The sequence below is a fragment of the Ranitomeya imitator genome, chromosome 4, assembly GCF_032444005.1.
Source record: "Ranitomeya imitator isolate aRanImi1 chromosome 4, aRanImi1.pri, whole genome shotgun sequence".
NCBI classification, from domain to species: Eukaryota; Metazoa; Chordata; class Amphibia; order Anura; family Dendrobatidae; genus Ranitomeya; species Ranitomeya imitator.
This window is the reverse complement of record NC_091285.1, coordinates 271,406,603-271,426,080: the sequence shown is the minus strand read 5'-3', so window position 1 is coordinate 271,426,080 and position 19,478 is coordinate 271,406,603. Positions and strand designations below refer to the sequence as shown.

General features: G+C 43.1%; 1 protein-coding gene across 4 annotated transcripts in view; it reads right to left on the bottom strand.

Annotated features, from left to right (window-relative positions):
- PTPRR (protein tyrosine phosphatase receptor type R) overlaps positions 1-19,478 on the bottom strand; it is a 419,872-nt gene that overhangs the window by 119,311 nt on the left and 281,083 nt on the right. For all 4 annotated transcript variants that reach the window (XM_069764605.1, XM_069764606.1, XM_069764607.1 and 1 more), the window contains one exon: positions 7,926-8,185. In XM_069764605.1, the coding sequence (XP_069620706.1) occupies positions 7,926-8,185 (260 nt within the window). The remainder of the gene's footprint in view (positions 1-7,925; positions 8,186-19,478) is intronic.

The window sequence follows — 19,478 nt, the reverse complement described above, 5'->3', positions numbered from 1 at the left end:
GTCATGTGCTGCTCCCATCCTGCGCCCCGGTTCTGTCATGTGCTGCTCCCATCCTGCGCCCCCATTCTGTCATGTGCTGCTCCCATCCTGCACCCCCGTTCTGTCATTTGCTGCTCCCATCCTGTCATGTGCTGCTCCCATCCTGCGCCCCCGTTCTGTCATGTGCTGCTGCCATCCTGCACCCCCATTCTTTCATGTGCTGCTCCCATCCTGCGCCCCCGTTCTGTCATGTGCTGCTCCCATCCTGCGCCCCCGTTCTGTCATGTGCTGCTCCCATCCTGCGCCCCCGTTCTGTCATGTGCTGCTCCCTTCCTGCGCCCCCGTTCTGTCATGTGCTGCTCCCATCCTGCGCCCCCGTTCTGTCATTTGCTGCTCCCATCCTGTCATGTGCTGCTCCCATCCTGTGCCCCCATTCTGTCATGTGCTGCTGCCATCCTGCACCCCGTTCTGTCATGTGCTGCTCCCATCCTGCGCCCCCGTTCTGTCATGTGCTGCTCCCATCCTGCGGCACCGTTCTTTCTTTCTTTCTTTCAATTTTCTTTTTATTGAAGAAAAAGGAATCACAATTGAACAGGAATTGAAAAATAGCCAGAGGAAGTTTCAAACAACATTAGGTATCCAATGGGACAATAACAAAAGTCCAACAAGATGTAGGGATACGATAAATTTGAAGAACTGGAAAAGGATTCTGGATCAAACTTTGACATAGATTCAGAAGAAAGGGAAACTAGCAAAGGTGATTAGAGAAACAGTGGAAACATTAGAAACATGAGTAAAGTTTTAAGATAGGAATAGAAAGATTGAGACGGTTATAGGAAAGAGGGGGGGTGAGGTAAGAAAGGGGAGGGAGAGGGAGCTGAAGGGGGGGGGGCTTGGAGGAGGGAGGGGGAGGAGGAAGAAAGGACCGATGGTGGAGATGAAATTAAAAGATGAAGTCGAGAGTGATAATGAGGGGGGGCTCGGCATATAGGATCTGATGGGTTGAGGTGGATTCAGGTATCCTCCGGTAATGTTGATAAGAAGTCAGGACTGGAGCGGAAGGTAATCCACGGTTTCCAGGTAAGTCTAAACGAGGTGAGGGATTCTTGTGTATTGGCAACTAACTCAGCAGTGTGCGGCACCGTTCTTTAATTTACTGCTCCCATCCATAAGCCCCATACGCTGCTCCATAAGATGCTCCATAGTATATGCCCCGTATCAGGTGGCGTAAGTAACAAATAGCTGTGGCATGAAGTGCCACAGCCTCATGCCACAGCAATTTGTTACTTGCGCCACCTGATTCCTTTCGCCGCCATTTTTTTGGTCCTCCTGCTGGCGGAATCGGCGCCTGCGCAGTCCGCGCTTTCCGGCGCCATTTTCTTGAAGACACACTGCAGTGTGTCTTCAAGAAAATGGCGCCGGAAAGCGCGGATTGCGCAGGCAGCGATTCCGGCAGCAGGACCAAGAAAATGGCGGCGGAAAGGAATCAGGTGGCGTAAATAACAAATTGCTGTGGCATGAAGTGCCACAGCTTCATGCCACAGCAATTTGTTACTTACGCCATTCCTTTCCGCCCATTTTCTTCGTCCTCCTGCTGCCGGAATCGGCGCCTGTGCAGTCCGCGCTTTCCGGAAGCCGGCAGTGTGTCTTCATGAAAATGTCGCCGGAAAGTGCGGACTGCGCAGGCGCCGATTCCGGCAGCAGGACCAAGAAAATGTTGGCGGAAATGAATCTGTTGGCGTAAATAACAAATTGCTGTGGCATGAAGTGCCACAGCTTCATGCCACAGCAATTTGTTACTTACGCCATTCCTTTCCACCCATTTTCTTCATCCTCCAGCTGCCGGAATCGGCGCCTGCGCAGTCCGCGCTTTTCGGCAGCAGGAATCGGCGCCTGCGCACTCCGCGCTTTCCGGCGCCATTTTCTTAAAGACACACTCCGGCTCCTCTGCCTGTGACTGGTAAGTCAGAGGGCGGCGCCGGCGCGCATTAAGCGCGTCATCGCGCCCTCTGAACTGTCACAGCAGAGGACCCGGGAGATGGAGCCGCACGCAGCGCTGGAACGGGGAAAGGTGAATATACTTACACTCCTGGCGGTCCCTGACTCTCCGGTGGAGATCGCGGTATGCGTTCAGTGCTTACGCATACCACGATCTCCTGGGAGCGTCACTCTGTGGGGGCCAGACTGCGCCGGCACTTGTGCTTGCGCAGTCTATAAAGGCTTCGGACAGAGTGACGCTCCCAGCGTTATATTATAGATATATGTATGTGTACCTATGTAGATATATAAGAAGATCCAATGAAAGCAACTTACCAGCTCAATTAATTTTCTGACATCAATCCCTATTTGCCGATACCAGGACATGTTGATAGAACACTTGTTGTACTCTCCTGCAAGCTCTCTGCTGTTTGTAACAAAATGGTGGAGTTTCTTCTTCTTCATACTCCTGGTGAAATCACATCCTTTGCCTTACATTATTCCTCAGCAAAAACGCTACAAAAAACCTCAAATACAAAGCAAGTACGCAATCATTTTGATACCTGTATTTTTTGTAGCATTTTCTACTGACTTCATTGCAGTCAATAGGTGAAAAACGCTAAAAGAATTGATATGCTGTAGATTTGAATCTGCACAAAATCTGAAAGTCACAAATAAGCAATGTGTACATGAGATTTCAAGATTCTCATTCACTTTGCTGGCATCAGGAATCCCTTTAGATTTTATGACAAATTTGGCTGCAAAAATACAATGTGTGCACATGGCCTTAAGGGTTTGAAAATTCAGTAACTTTGCGACGTCTCCACAGGCACCTACAGCTCGATTATAGCTTCATTAACACAAGGCTTCAAACTAGATGATTAACCCCTTAGCGACCGCCGATACGCCTTTTAACGGCGGCCGCTAAGGGTACTTAAACCACAGCGCCGTTAATTAACGGCGCTGTGGAAAAAGTAAATAGCGCCCCCCAGAGTCGGATTTTCTCCGGGGTCTCGGCTGCCGGGGGTAGCCGAGACCCCAGAGAACATGATTCGGGGGGTTTTTAACCCACCCCGCATTTGCGATCGCCGGTAATTAACCGTTTACCGGCGATCGCAAAAAAAAAAAAAAGCGATCTCTTTTTAATTTCTCTATCCTCCGATGTGATCGCACATCGGAGGATAGAGAAAAGGGGTCCCAGGTAGCCCCCCAATACTTACCTATCTCCCCCGATACTCCTCGTGGCTCCCGGTGGGCGCCGCCATCTTGAAAATGGTGGCCGGCCCCGCGAGAATCTTTGGGGTCTCGGCTGCCGGGGGTAGCCGAGACCCCAAAGAGCATGATCAGGGGTCGGTTTTAGCGACCCCTGTTTTGCGATCGCCGGTAATTAACTGTTTACCGGCGACCGCAAAAAAAAAAGAAAAAGCTAAGTGTAATTCTATGTCCTCTGATGTGATCGCATAGGGGGAAATAGGGGGATTCGGGGACCCTATCATACTCACCTGTGTTCCTGGATCCTCCTGCTGCTCCTCCTGGCCACCGGCATCTTCTGGGCAAAAGAAAATGGCGGGCGCATGCGCAGTGCGCCCGCCATCTGTCTCCATCTGCCGGCCGGCAGGAGAAGAGCAGTTGGGGCTAAAATTAGGGTTAGGGGTAGGGTTAGGGGTAGGGTTAGGGGTAGGGCTAAGGTTAGGGTTAGGGGTAGGGTTAGGGGTAGGGTTAGGGGTAGGGTTAGGGTTAGGGCTAGGGGTAGGGTTAGGGCTAGGGTTAGGGGTAGGGTTAGGGTTAGGGCTAGGGTTAGGGGTAGGGCTAGGGTTAGGGCTAGGGTTAGGGCTAAATTTAGGGTTAGGGTTGGGGCTATATTTAGAGTTAGGGTTGGCGCTAAATTTAGGGTTAGGCTTCTTTCACACTTACTTCGGTACGGGGCCGTCGCAATGCATCGGCCCGACATACCGACGCACGTTGTGAAAATTGTGCACAACGTGGGCAGCGGATGTAGTTTTTCAACGCATCCGCTGCCCAATCTATGTCCTGGGGAGGAGGGGGCGGAGTTACGGCCACGCATGCACGGTCAGAAATGGCGGATGCGACGTACAAAAAAAGTTACATTGAACGTTTTTTTGTGCTGACGGTCCGCCAAAACACTGATCCAGTGCACTACGGATGCGACGTGTGGCCATCCGTCACGATCCGTCGGCAATACAAGTCTATGGGCAAAAAACGCATCCTGCGGGCAAATTTGCAGGATCCGTTTCTTGTCCAAAATGACCGATTGCGACGGATGCCAAACGACGCAAGTGTGAAAGTAGCCTTAGGGCTAGGGTTAGGGTTGGGGCTAAAGTTAGGGTTAGAGTTGGGATTAGGGTTAGGGTTTGGATTAGGGTTGGTATTAGGGTTAGGGTTGGCATTAGGGTTACGCTTGGGATTAGGGTTAGGTTTGGGATTAGGGTTAAGGTTAGGGTTGTGATTAGGGGTGCATTGGGATTAGGGTTAGGTTTGAGGTTAGTGTTGAGATTAGGATTAGGGGTGTGTTGGATTTAGGGTTTTGATTAGGGTTATGGTTAGGGTTGACATTAGGGTTGTTTTGGGGTTAGGGTTGTGATTATCGTTAGGGATAGTGATTAGGATTATGGATCAGGTTGGGATTAGGGTTAGGGGTGTGTTGGGGTTAGGGTTGGAGCTAGAATTGGGGGGTTTCCACTGTTTAGGTACATCAGGGGGTCTCCAAACACGACAGCCAATTTTGCGCTCAAAAAGTCAAATGGTGCTCCCTCCCTTCTGAGCTCTGCCGTGCGCCCAAACAGTGGGTTACCCCCACATATGGGGCATCAGCATACTCAGGATAAATTGGACAACAACTTTAGTGGTCCAATTTCTCCTGTTACCCTTGTGAAAATAAAAACTTGGGGGCTACAATATCTTTTTTGTGAGAAAAAAAAATATTTTTTATTTTCACGACTCTGCATTCTAAACTTCTGTGAAGCACTTGGGCATTCAAAGTTCTCACCACACATATAGATAAGTTCCTTGGGGGGTCTAGTTTCCAAAATGGGGTCACTTGTGGGGGGTTACTACAGTTTAGGTACATCAGGGGCTCTGCAATCGCAACATAATGCCCACAGACCATTCTATCAAAGTCTGCATTCCAAAAAGGCGCTCCTTCCCTTCCGAGCTCTGCCGTGCGCCCAAACAGTGGTTTACCCCCACATATGGTGCATCAGCGTACTCGGGATAAATTGTGCAACAACTATTGCAGTCCAATTTCTCCTGTTACCCTTGTGAAAATAAAAACTTGAGGGCTACAATATCTTTTTTGTGGGAAAAAAAATATTTTATGTTTTCACGACTCTGCATTCTAAACTTCTGTGAAGCACTTGGGCATTCAAAGTTCTCACCACACATCTAGATAAGTTACTTGGGGGGTCTAGTTTCCAAAATGGGGTCACTTGTGGAGGGTTTCTACTGGTTAGGTACATCAGGGGCTCTGCAAACGCAACATAATGCCCGCAGACCATTCTATCAAAGTCTGCATTCCAAAACGGCGCTCCTTCCTTCCGAGCTCTGCCGTGCGCCCAAACAGTGGTTTACCCCCACATATGGGGTACCAGCATACTCAGGACAAATTGTACAACAACTTTTGGGGTCCAATTTCTCTTGTTACCCTTGTGAAAATAAAAACTTGGGGGCTAAAAAATCTTTTTTGTGGAAAAAAAAATATTTTTTATTTTCACGACTCTGCATTATAAACTTCTGTGAAGCACTTGGGCATTCAAAGTTCTCACCACACATCTAGATAAGTTCCATGGGGGGTCTAGTCTCCAAAATGGGGTCACTTGTGGGGGATTTCTACTGTTTAGGCACATCAGGGGCTCTCCAAACGCGACATGGCGTCCGATCTCAATTCCAGCCAATTCTACATTGAAAAAGTAAAACGGCGCTCCTTCTCTTCCAAGCTCTGCGGTGCACCCAAACAGTGGTTTACCCCCACATATTGGGTATCAGCGTACTCAGGAGAAATTGCACAACAACGTTTGTGGTCTAATTTCTCCTGTTACCCTTGTGAAAATAAAAATTTGTGGGCGAAAAGATCATTTTTGTGTAAACAAAAGCGATTTTTTATTTTCACGGCTCTACGTTATAAACTTCTGTGAAGCACTTGGGGGTTCAAAGTGCTCACCACACATCTAGATAAGTTCCTTAAGGGGTCTAGTTTCCAAAATGGTGTCACTTGTGGGGGGTTTCCACTGTTTAGGCACATCAGGGGCTCTCTAAACGTGACATGGTGTCCGATCTCAATTCCAGCCAATTCTGCATTGAAAAAGTAAAACGGCGCTCCTTCACTTCTAAGTTCTGCGGTGTGCCCAAAAAGTGGTTTACCCCCACATATGGGGTATTGGCGTATTCAGGAGAAATTGCATAACAAAATTTATGGTTACATTTCTGTTTTTACACTTGTGAAAATAAAAAAAATGGTTCTGAATTAAGATGTTTGCAAAAAAAAGTTAAATGTTCATTTTTTCCTTCCACATTGTTTCAGTTCCTGTGAAGCACGTAAAGGGTTAATAAACTTCTTGAATGTGGTTTTGAGAACCTTGAGGGGTGTAGTTTTTAGAATGGTGTCACACTTCATTATTTTCTATCATATAGACCACTCAAAATGACTTCAAATGTGATGTGGTCCCTAAAAAAAAATGGTGTTGTAAAAATGAGAAATTGCTGGTCAACTTTTAACCCTTATAACTCCCTAATAAAAAAAAAAAATTGTTTCCAAAATTGTGCTCATGTAAAGTAGACATGTGGGAAATGTTATTTTTCGTGACATATCTCTCTGATTTAAGGGCATAAAAATACAAAGTTTGAAAATTGCAAAATTTTAAAAATTTTCGCCATATTTCCGTTTTTTTCATAAATAATCGCAAGTAATATCGAAGAAATGTTACCACTAACATGAAGTACAATATGTCACGAAAAAACAATCTCAGAATCAGCGGGATCCATTGAAGCGTTCCAGAGTTATAACCTCATAAAGTGACAGTGGTCAGAATTGCAAAAATTGGCCCGGTCATTAAGTACCAAATTGGCTCTGTCACTAAGGGGTTAAACAAAAATCACAATAAAAATACTTCACCATCGTTTCTGTAAAAAGGAAAAACTATTTTGCTTTACATCTTAAATCCAGCAGTGCTATTCTGAACAAATGACTCTATAAGCAAGGTTTATAATCTCTTCACTGCTAGTTTACCATAAATGTAACTTTATTTTTTCTCTAGATTACATTAACTTTTATTTAAAATGTCAAAATGTACAAAATGCATATATGCAAACCCACAATTTTGTTAACAAAAATAATTTGCTTTAAAATCTGAGATCTCTTGTGCAGAAAGATGGAATTCCTGAATGGTTGATCGTGACACGGAGGTTTCTAACTGATAAGAGGCCTAACCGAATAAACAAGTACAAGTAGTATCATCTTTGGGATACAAGGTTGTTTTAGATAAACTTGAGATCACCTGGAGCATCAACTACATGTCCTGGAAGTTTAGTAACTTTCACTTGTAGAGTTTGCATGCCCTTCTAAAGCTTGTATTTGTGCCCATTTCTTGCCAACACACAGGCAAAAACATACTTCACATGAATGTGACCGATGCTTATAACACAGCCATTCCTATGTGGAAATGGACCACTTGGGTTGAAACCTACATGAATTAGCATCATCAGTGTGAAACTTTATAGAATACAATAGTTTTAATGACTTGCATGCTAGATTATGGAAAATAAAGCAGAATCATAATAATGATACACTAGTCAGAGAAGAAGAACAAGGGAAGAATATTGGTGAGTGGATAACATATTTTACAATGGAATATGTAAAACCTATATGATAATTATAATGACTCATGACAATGACTCATTAAAAAGCCAAGCATGCATTAAAGATTCCGTTCATTTAGGAGTAATGAAAGGCTTACCTTTCTTGTAGGCCCACAGGCTTCATCTTAAATGGGGAGGGTCCTGCAGAAACTGGAAGTTTAAGCTCAAAGGTGCCTGGGCACTGTGGGTCCACAACAACATTCACAGCTTTGGGAATAGGATCAGGATGAACCATACTGCTCGAACGATTTGCCTCTGACTGTGAAGGCTGAACCGAAAGCGGCGACAGGTGTATCTCTTGTTTTTTTTTGTCCTGACTCAATGAAAACTGGATCTTTTCTTTTAATCTGTAGAGTACCTACAGAGATAGAAACTAAAGAGTATCAACAATTTTCTCCTCCTACTGTATAAACAAAGCCTGAGCAAACACACAAAAACCAAAGCTGTGCATTCAGAAAAAGCTCCATAATTTGTCCTGTGGGAGGCTTGCTTTCTACATTATAAGGTTTATTTATTGTTTCTGTTTATACAAACTGATCATGGCCATAAAGTTGGCAATACAGAATGCCTTCATAAGAAGGAAAATACATATAACGATAAAATTAAATTGTACTGCTAACAAAATACAGAAAATATTATTATTATTCTATGTTTAGTTATTGTTTTTGCCACTTAAAATGTGCATCTCCATAACAAATAATAGACATGTCTTATACTGGATATTACAATAGCGTGCATTTACAAGTAAGTCCAACACAACAGTAATGGAGCATTTATACAGACCAAGAAGGTAAGTGTTCATAAGAACACTCGTTCCCAATTATGGGCTTTTGTGAACATGCGTTAATCATTGTTCATCCGGTGATGGAATCATTTATGCCAGCATTATTCCTGTCTACTCTACGAGCGATAATTACTGCAAGAATCATCTGTGTTCAGCTTTGTTTGCAACCAAACTAAAGGGACTAGCAAATAAATTCTGGATCTATAATCTGACAATGGGACAATCGGAGTGTCCGCATACACATTAGATGGTCAGCCGGTTCCACCGAAATCGGCACAAGTGAACAATGTACAGTTAAAACATTTGTCAACACTTTGCAAAACAAGCTGTTAAGATTTGATCTAATAATTAAACTGTAAAAAAATATAATCTAATCCTGTCCATTCTAACCTGAGTTGTCATCAATTTGACCTGTCCTTGCTCAAAATTGCAGAGGACCTCAGAATTGTTGCTGCTCATGAGCTTTGAAGCACAACTCCAGGGTTTTTTTTTTTAATTTTTACAGCTGGAGTGGTGTCACTAATCTACAGTGGGGAAAATAAGTATTTGCAAATTTTCTCACTACAAAGAATGGACATGTCTGTAATTTGTATTACATGAACACTACAGCTGTGAGAGACAGAATATAAAAAAACAACCCATAAAATCCCATTGTATGATTTCACAATAATCACATTGAATTTTATTGGATGAAATAAGTATTTGATCACCTACCAAACAGCAAGAATTCTGGCTCTCACAGACCTGTTAGTTTTTCTTTTAGGAGCCCTCCTATTCTGCACTCATTACCTGTATTAATTGCACCGCTTTGAAACTCATTACCTGAATAAAAGACACCTATCCATATATTCAATCATACTCCAACCTCTCCACCAAGTCGAAGACCAAAGAGCTAAGGACAAAATTGTAAACCTGTGCAAGGCTGGGATAAGCTACAGGACAATAGGCAATCAGCTTGGTGAGAAGGAAACAACTGTTGACACAATTATTAGAAAATGAAGGAAACACAAGATGACTGTCAATCTTCCTCGGTCTGGGGCTCCATACAAGATCTCTACTCGTGGGGTAAGGATGATTCAGAGAAAGGTCATGAAACAGCCCAGAATTACATGGGAGGACCTGGTCAATGACCTGAAGAGAAATTGGACCACAGTCTCAAACATTACAGTTAGTAACACACTACACCATCACAGATTAAAATCCCGCAGAGCATGCAAGGTTCCCCTGCTCATGCCAGCACATGTGAAGGCACATTTGACATTCACCAATGATGATCTGGATGGAGAGATGGATGGAGAGATGGATTCAGAGGAGGTCTCGGAAAAAGTCATGTGGCTAGATGAGACCAAAATAGAACTTTTTGGTATCACCACCACTTGCCGTGTTTGGACAAAGAAGAAGGATGAGTACAACCCCAAGAACACTGTTCCAAAGTGTGAAGCATACTTTGGGGGTGCTTTTCTGCAAAGTGGACTGGATGACAGCACCGTATTGAAAGGAGGATGGATGGGGTCATGTATCGCAAGATTTTGGCCAACAACCTCCTTCACTCAGTAAGAGCATTGAAGATGGGTCGTGGCTGGGCCTTCCAGCATGACAATGACCTGAAAAACACAGACAGGGCAACTAAAGAGTAGCTCCGTAAGAGGCATTTCAAGGTCCTGGAATGGCCTAGCCAGTCTCCAGACCTGAACCCAATACAAAATCAATGTTGCCCATTGACAGCCCCGAATATCTGTATGGAGGAGTGGGCCAAAATCTCTGCTGCAGTGTGTGCAAACTTGATCAAGAACTATATCAGATGCTTGACCTCTGTAATCGCAAAGGTTTTTTCACCAAATATTAAGTTGTTTTTCTATTGTAACAAACAATTATTTTATGGAATAAAATGAAAACAAATTATGTCAAAATCAGACAATGTGATTTTGTGAATCTTTTTTAAGATTCTGTCTCTCATAGTAGTATTGAAGTGTACCTACAATAAATGTTACAGACCTCTACATTCTTTGTAGGTGAGAAAACTTGCAAAATCTGCAGTGAATGAAATACTTATTTTCACCACTGTAAGTTCCCTGCCTCTAGTAGTATACATTCAAGCCACCGCCTTCTTCTGTTCTTGACGCCACTCCAGTCGTCTTCTGTAGTTTGTGATCTGTTATATCGCGTCAATGTTTGCTCAGCGGACCGGAAGTCAGTTGTCAATGTAAATCCAGAGCCAGAAAAAAGACTTTTATTGAGACCATTTGACTGCTACTTTCTGGTCAGACGTCCGAAAATGCTTTCACAATGTGGCGATTGGCGAGCGGTTCAGAAGACTGTGGCTGGTAAGCATATTATAGGGGCAGGGAACGTGGATTAGTGTTACCACTCAGGTGGTGAAATAAAAAAAAACACTGGAGTTTTGCTTTGTAGTGACTTTATCATCCATATTTTTTTACCAATTAAAAGGAAGCAGTCAATTATTTCAAATCACAGACAGTATGAACCAGAGCCTGGATGCATGATTGCTGCCAGATATAGTTTTCTATTATACCCTCCTGCATTTCAGAGAAACTATAGTTTGGTGCTGGGCTAGTCGCATCTCTGCTTACGGTATGGTCAGCTCAAATTATAATTTCTCTGAAATACCAAAGATTTTCAGAGAAAAACATACCTGATTGCAATCATGGAGCCAGAATCTGATTAATGCTTCAAGTGGCTTAGACAGCATGAATCAAGTCACAGGTTCCCTTTAAAACTCAACGACCGATGACGGACATAGCACATCATGGAAGGGTGTCAGTTTAGTGCCGACAGTTGTTAGTGACAGCTGAGTGGCACAGGAAGAGGTGCAGGGAACCATGTCACTGGTCTCCACACCCAGATCGCTGTGATCGGTCATGTTCTTTCCATTTGATGATAAAGATTTTGATGATTTTTCGAGGAATCATCAGAGATTGGGATAAAACATTTATAATCCAACTTGTACTTCTAACCAACTTTGTCCCTGATGTGTTTGGAGATCTCCTTTGTCTTCATGGTGTTGTTTGGTTATTGGTGCATCTTGCTTAGTGGTGTTGCAGTTGCTGCCTTTGTGTACTTTCAGAAAAGGTGTGTATATACTGACAAACCATGTGACACTTAGATTGCACATAGGTGGACTTCATGTCACTAAGCATGTGACCTATGAAGGTAATTGCTTGCACTAGAATTTTTTGGAGCTTCATCTCAAAAGAGGTGAATACATAAGCACATGCCAATTTTTAGTTATTTGATCCCATAAATTTAACTTATGCCTATATTTTTCTCACTTCCCCAACTTAGACTATTTAGTGCTGATGCATCACACACAAATCGGATTCCAAAAATATTTAAACCCAGGTTATAATGTAACAAAATAGGTGAATACTTTTGGAGGCAACTGTACATGTATACAGAATGATCGTTAGAATAATTGTTCTGTGCACATAAAATATCATGTTTGCATGTTCGGTGGGTGATTGCTGACCTGTCTAATCAGGAAACAAGCATTTATAGGAACACACCCTCACTAAAGAAAAACTCCCATTAAAGTTTTATCCTCTTAATATATTGCAATCATCATATTATATAACACTGTGTACTTATAATTGCCATCTTCAACTCCTGACCCAGCTGCTCCATTCCCCCCTACACCCCGCCAGGGACTTTTGCAGTGACTTATGACTCATGCAGGGAAAACTGACCTCCTGTTTCTACAAAGAGCTTAGAAAGATTCAGCTAGTCAGTTTTTAATCACATAATGCCATAGACCTAATGGAAAAGAGAAGATTTATCTGGGTAAAAAGAAAAAATGAGCAATTATAAGTATGTAAGGATGAAGACAGGGCTGCAGGTGCCTGCATCATGCTGCATCCGGAACTGCTGAGGCTGCGTCTCATGTTGCCCCTGGGTAAAGAATAAGGGACAGGACAGGCCCCATGACCAGGGAAGAGGGGGCGTGACTAATACAGGCAGTGAGGAGAAAGCGCGCGAAGAAACAGTTTTTCCAGCCAGCAGGGCGAGCAGAAGTAGGCGTGCGTCATGCTCCGCAAAGTGACAGGCCGCGCAGCAGAGATAAGAACCGCAGAGCACAGAACCAAAACGGCTGCGTGAGAGACTTAGTGCATGAGAGACTTTCTGGTAGTGGGGGACGCGCAGAGCAGTGCGCAGCCAGGTGAGCAGTGTGCTCCATTGTTTGGTCCCTGCCGCCTCCAACGGGACTGCTGAAGAGAGAAGTGCCGTGCACTCAGTAGCTGCCAGAGCCAGAAGTGCCGTGCGCCCAGTGACTGTGAGTACCGCGCACGTGCAGAGAACAGAAGGCCGAATATCGGACAGACTTTTGCGGCCTAACCTGCCACTTGCTTCCCACCCATTTACGTTTGACTCTGAGAGTGCTGCGACCTTGTTTGCTTCCACAGCACGTGCTTATGGACAAGGGGCTCAGCGGAAGGTACCGGAGACCGACCGCTGCGGGCAGAAGACGGACCATCACTTAAAGGACCCCATCTGAGGACATCACCCACCCATTGCTACCCCTATTACCCCTCCTTTAACCATTAACTTCCCTGTGAGGAGTGAATACCTTGTTTTATTAAATTGTTACATCTTGTTAATCCTTGCTCTGCCTCCTGTTTGTCACTGAATCCCGCAACCTGCTTAAAAGTAGACAGTGCTATATAATATGATGAATGCAATATATTAGGAGGTGTTGATGTGAGGAGGAGTGCTTCTTTAGTGGCCTGTTTAAATGGGCCCTAAGTCGTAGTGAGCTAATGCAAGTCTGGGAAGTTGGAGTCTATTTTGTAACTGAAAAGAGTGGTGTTACTCTGGGTGAAGTTCCAGGCATCTTGCCTTCACCCTATATGTACATTTACTAAATCTACATTTAGGGTGAAGGCAAGATGTCTGGAACTTCACCCAGAGTAACACCACTCTTTTCAGTTAAGGTACCTTCACACATAACGATATTGTTAACGATATCGTTGCTATTTGTGACGTAGCAACGATATCGTTAATGAAATCGTTATGTGTGACAGCGACCAACGATCAGGCCCCTGCTGGGAGATCGTTGGTCGCTGAATAAAGTCCAGAACTTTATTTCGTCGCTGGACTCCCTGGAGACATCGCTGGATCGGCGTGTGTGACACCGATCCAGCGATGTCTTCACTGGTAACCAGGGTAAACATCGGGTAACTAAGCGCAGGGCCGCGCTTAGTAACCCGATGTTTACCCTGGTTACCATGCTAAAAGTAAAAAAAAAACAAACAGTACATACTTACCTACAGCCGTCTGTCCTCCAGCGCTGTGCTCTGCACTCCTCCTGTACTGGCTGTGAGCCGGAAAGCAGAGCGGTTACGTCACCGCTCTGCTTTCCGGCTCCCAGACAGTACAGGAGGAGAGCAGAGAAGCAGAGCGCAGCGCTGGAGGACAGACGGCTGTAAGTAAGTATGTACTGTTTGTTTTTTTTACTTTTAGGATGGTAACCAGGGTAAACATCGGGTTACTAAGCGCGGCCCTGCGCTTAGTTACCCGATGTTTACCCTGGTTACCGGCATCGTTGGTCGCTGGAGAGCTGTCTGTGTGACAGCTCTCCAGCGACCAAACAGCGACGCTGCAGCGATTCGGATCGTTGTCGGTATCGCTGCAGCGTCGCTAAATGTGAAGGGGCCTTTACAAAATGTCTACAGGATAATACTAAACAGTTTGTTTGCTGCCTGAGACCATGGAGACAATTAGGAGTTGTAAACCTAAAACAGTAACATCTTGTTATTTTCTAAAAAAAAAAAAAAAAAAAAAGATTATTTATCCTTTGCTAGCCATGTCCCCTAAATCTCACTGCTGGCTTACTATTTTATTTTTCTAATTTTATTGTGTCGTTAGCACTAATTTTATCAGTACTAATGATTTAATATCGTAACTAAAATTGGTTATGTTCAAAATGTACACATAAAAACATAACTTTGTCCATCACAGCTACAGAAAAAGAAATCTGAAAACTATTGTTCATCTTTAAAACTATACACAACGGATTTAATTAATTTAATGAACAATACAAGTCTTCAGTGTTTTGTCCAAGGTAAACCTTTATTGTCTTTATTGCCTTTGATGATAAAGAAGGACTATGCATGCTGTGCTTTGCGCAATGTTTTCAGTTTACTTGTGTATGTAGGTGGAAGGTACGCCTTGCAAACTGGATTTATTATGTACCATTTGAAAGCAATCGCCCACTGCATGGCAATGGCTGTGTTGTTCATTCAATACACCCAAGTCATCCTCTAACTAGACATCATGCAGCTCAGCATCCTCTATTTTTAGACCTCTGTCTTTAACCTTTTCAGGTACTTTGTTTTTCTGTACAACAGATGACTGCTGAAGCAGAACTTATAAAAACTTTAGAAACTTTAGATCAGATTTTCACACTAGTCCTAAAAGAGAAACAAATCAAACAAATGAGTCAAAAATACAAGACCGTGATTTTTTTAATTGAAGTAAATGATCCAATATCACGTGTTTAAGTGGCAAAGTTATGTGAACTATCGCTTTCAGTATCTGGTTTATCCCCTTTGTGCAGCAATAAATGCATCTAAACATTTCTGTTTTTTTCCGTTTCTGATTAGTCCTTCACAGTGGTTTGAAGAAATTTTAGCCCATTACTCCCTACAAAATAGCATCAATTCTGTTTTATGAGTGGGTCAGCTCTATGAACTGCTCGCTTCAGGTCCTTCCACAACATTTCCAATACCTGCAGGCTAGTATTATTTTACATGACAGATTCCTTTTAAATTCTGCTATCAATTTCTGACAGTGGCATTTACAACATGCCGCCTAGGAGTGAGCCAGCCATTCCACTTGCCCATAGCACCCTCCTTGATATAATTGAGGTGTTGATGGCTTGCCATGCTGTACTCCGGTGAAGGCAAGCCTATAATAAGCATCATTGCTTCAGTAAAAATCCAATCTATTAAAATATAAGATTAATTAACTTGATCTCTAAACCCTATAAAGATAAGAAAAGTCAAAACATGAGAAGTGCATTTATTGGTCACTGCAACGTTGCAGAAAACTGCAATGCAAACCGATCAAAACATTTTAGCTACTCCAAAATGGTATTAATAAAAACGTGAACTGGTTATGCAAAAAAAAAGCCTTCACACATTTTTATATCAGCTGAAAATTGAAATTCCTATAGGTCTCAGAATATGGCTAAAATCACGACTTAAATAAACAAAAATGCAAGTTTCGTATCTCTGCATCAGTACAGACTTGGAGAATTATATTGCCAGGTTATTTTTACAACACAATGAAAACCCTCAAAACACCACAAAACCCAAAAAGAAACTGCAGAATTACGCTTGTTTGTGTAATTTCACCACACCTGAAATTTTTCTTGCTTTCCAGTACACTGAAAAGTGAAATAAATGGTGTCACAACTACAAGGTGTCCTGAAAAAAACACGCTTTTATATGGCTGTGTCCACATGAAAATAGAAAAAGTTATGGTTCTTGGAAGAAAGAGTTTCAAAAACAAAATACCGTATATACTCGAGTATAAGCCGACCCGAGTATAAGCCGACTCCCCTAATTTTGCCACAAAAAACTGGGAAAACTTATTGACTCGAGTATAAGCCTAGGGTGGAAATGCAGCATTTACCGGTGAATTTCAAAAATAAAAATAGATCATTATTTCCCCATAGCTGTGCCATATAGTGCTCTACACCGTTCATTATTTCCCCATAGCTGTGCCCCATATAGTGCTCTGCACCGTTCATTGTGCCCCATAGCTGTGCCATATACGGTGCTCTGCACCGTTCATTGTGCCCCATAGCTGTGCCATATACGGTGCTCTGCACCGTTCATTGTGCCCCATTGCTGTGCCATATACGGTGCTCTGCACCGTTCATTGTGCCCCATTGCTGTGCCATATACAGTGCTCTGCACCGTTCATTGTGCCCCATTGCTGTGCCATATACGGTGCTCTGCACCGTTCATTGTGCCCCATTGCTGTGCCATATACGGTGCTCTGCACCGTTCATTGTGCCCCATTGCTGTGCCATATACAGTGCTCTGCACCGTTCATTGTGCCCCATATCTGTGCCCATATACGGTGCTCTGCTCCGTTCATTGTGCCCCATTGCTGTGCCATATACGGTGCTCTGCACCGTTCATTGTGCCCCATATCTGTGCCCATATACGGTGCTCTGCACCGTTCATTGTGCCCCATTGCTGTGCCATATACGGTGCTCTGCACCGTTCATTGTGCCCCATTGCTGTGCCATATACGGTGCTCTGCACCGTTCATTGTGCCCCATAGAAATCTCTGCCGCCGCTGCTGCAATAAAAAAAAAAACCACATACTCACCTCCCTTGATTGCAGCTCCCGGCGTCTCGTTCCGGCGCCTCCATCTTCCCGGCGTCTCTGCTCTGACTGATCAGGCAGAGGGCGCCGCGCACACTGTATGCGTCATCGCGCCCTCTGCCTGAACAGTCAGAGCGCAGACGCCGGGAAGATGGAGGCGCCGGCCGGGAAGATGGAGAGGCGCCCGGCGGCTGGAACGAGGACAGGTGAATATGCTATACTTACCTAGTCCTGGCGATCCTCGCGCTGTCCCTCTGCCTGGTCTTCGGTGCCGCAGCTCTTCCGGTCAGCGGTCACCGGCACCGCTGATTAGAGGAATGAATAGGCGGCTCCGCCCCTATGGGAGGTGGAGCCGCTTATTCATATCTCTAATGAGCGGTCCCACGTGACCGCTGAAGAGGGGAAGAAGCTGCAGCACAGAAGCCCGTGGGACGGCAGGGACAGCGCGAGGATCGCTGGGACTAGGTAAGTATACCTCAGCGCCCTCACCCCCTCACCCGCCGACCCTGCCACCCACATTGACTCGAGTATAAGCCGAGAGGGGCACTTTCAGCCCAAAAATTTGGGCTGAAAATCTCGGCTTATACTCGAGTATATACGGTAATTAAAAAAAATGGAAAATCACCAGGTCGGAAAGAGGTTAATGATTCTTTTGTAGAATTACTTTTCTGCTTTTGGTTGTTGTCCTGCTGTATGTCTTACTTTCAAGATCAAGATTCAGTTCATGTACAGATGTCCTGAGATTTTGAAGGATCAATGATATAAGACGTCCTAGCCTAGATGCAAGCCCAAACCATGAGACTACTACCAAATTATTTCACAGATGGCATGATTTTTTTATGCTGTAATGCATTTTTTTTCTCCAAACTTTATGCTTCTAATTTATACCCAAAAACTTTATTTTGGATTCATTCATTTACAAAACGTTGTTCTGATAGATTTCTGGCTTGTTCACATGAATCTTTAGCAAACTGCAGATGCACAGCAAATTTCTTGTTAGAAAAAAAGTGGCTTTCTTCTTGGAATCTTGCCATGCATACCACCGCTATTCAGTATTCTGATGATGGTAGACTCACGAACATTAACATTAGCTTATGTGGGAGATGCCTTTAGTTGCTTAGACATTATCTTGGGTTCTTTTGTGTCCTCTGGACTAATATAAGCATTGCTGTTGGAGTTATCTTTCTTGGTCGAAATAAATAAATAATATAATAATTAATGGTTTTTAATAACCTCTATTTGTACATAATCTGTCTTGAGTGTGGACTGGTGGCGTTCAAACTCTTTAGAGATTGTTTTGTAAATTTTTCCAGCCTTATTAGCATTAGCAACCTTTAGGCTGCCGTCACACTAGCAGTATTTGGTCAGTATTTTACATCAGTATCTGTAAGCCAAAACCAGGAGTGGAACAATTAGAGGAAAAGTATAATAGAAACATATGCACCACTGCATTTATCACCCACTCCTGGTTTTGGCTTACAAATACTGATGTAAAATACTGACCAAATACTGGTAGTGTGACGGCAGCCTAATTCTGAGGTCCTCAGAAGTCTACATTTGTTCCTACTGTGATACACTTCCACAAACATGTTGTGAAGATCAAAATTTGATAGATCCTTGTTCTTTAAATGAAACAGGTTGCCCACTCACACCTTATCTCATTGACTGAAGACACCAACTTTATTTACACCTTTAAATTTTCTGCCAATAATAATGGTTAAAATACTTTTGCCATTCACAAACTGGTGATATTAGATCATTTTCACCAAAGAAAAAAATTACAAAGTCTAATATTTTTACTTATTTGTTTTTTTTTAGTTAATTTTATCTACTTTTAGGATTTGTGTGAAAATCTGATGCCATCTTAGGTCAAATGTATGCAGAAATAAGAAAAATTATGAAGGATTCACAAACTTTCAAGCACAATTGTAATGTATCTTTTAATGGAAAAGTTTGTAAAAAGCATTTCAAATTGAATTTTATAATTTACGAGTACACACAAGTTACTAATTAATATTGTTTATGTTAGATATTTTCTTATGCACAGACCAAATATGGTAAAACTTTGTAACAAATGTCATAAATATAATATATCTAAAACATCTATATACCCTACTCAACATTGAAATTGCAACAAGAAGGAAAAGTCATGGAATTATGGAAATCACAGGAGCGATAAGCATGTTATTGCTGAAAATGGAAACAACATTTTCAAATCTTGATTTATTTGGTATTTCCTCAATTCAAGCCTCTTTCCTTGGTATTGAGACTATATTGGCAATGCCATGAAGAGAACTTCATGAAAATGTTTCACCGCTCTTACTCCTACGATTATTGTGCAGGGTGGCATAATGTACAACAGCCTTAACACTCCAATCTTCATTTCAAGTATACTGACAGCTCTGTGCTATATTGATATGTTGGTGAAACCAGTCGTACGACTATTTCTCCAAAGTGCCATTTTCCAACATGACTACTGCTGCTACTACTGTGAACAGCTTGCATGTCCTAC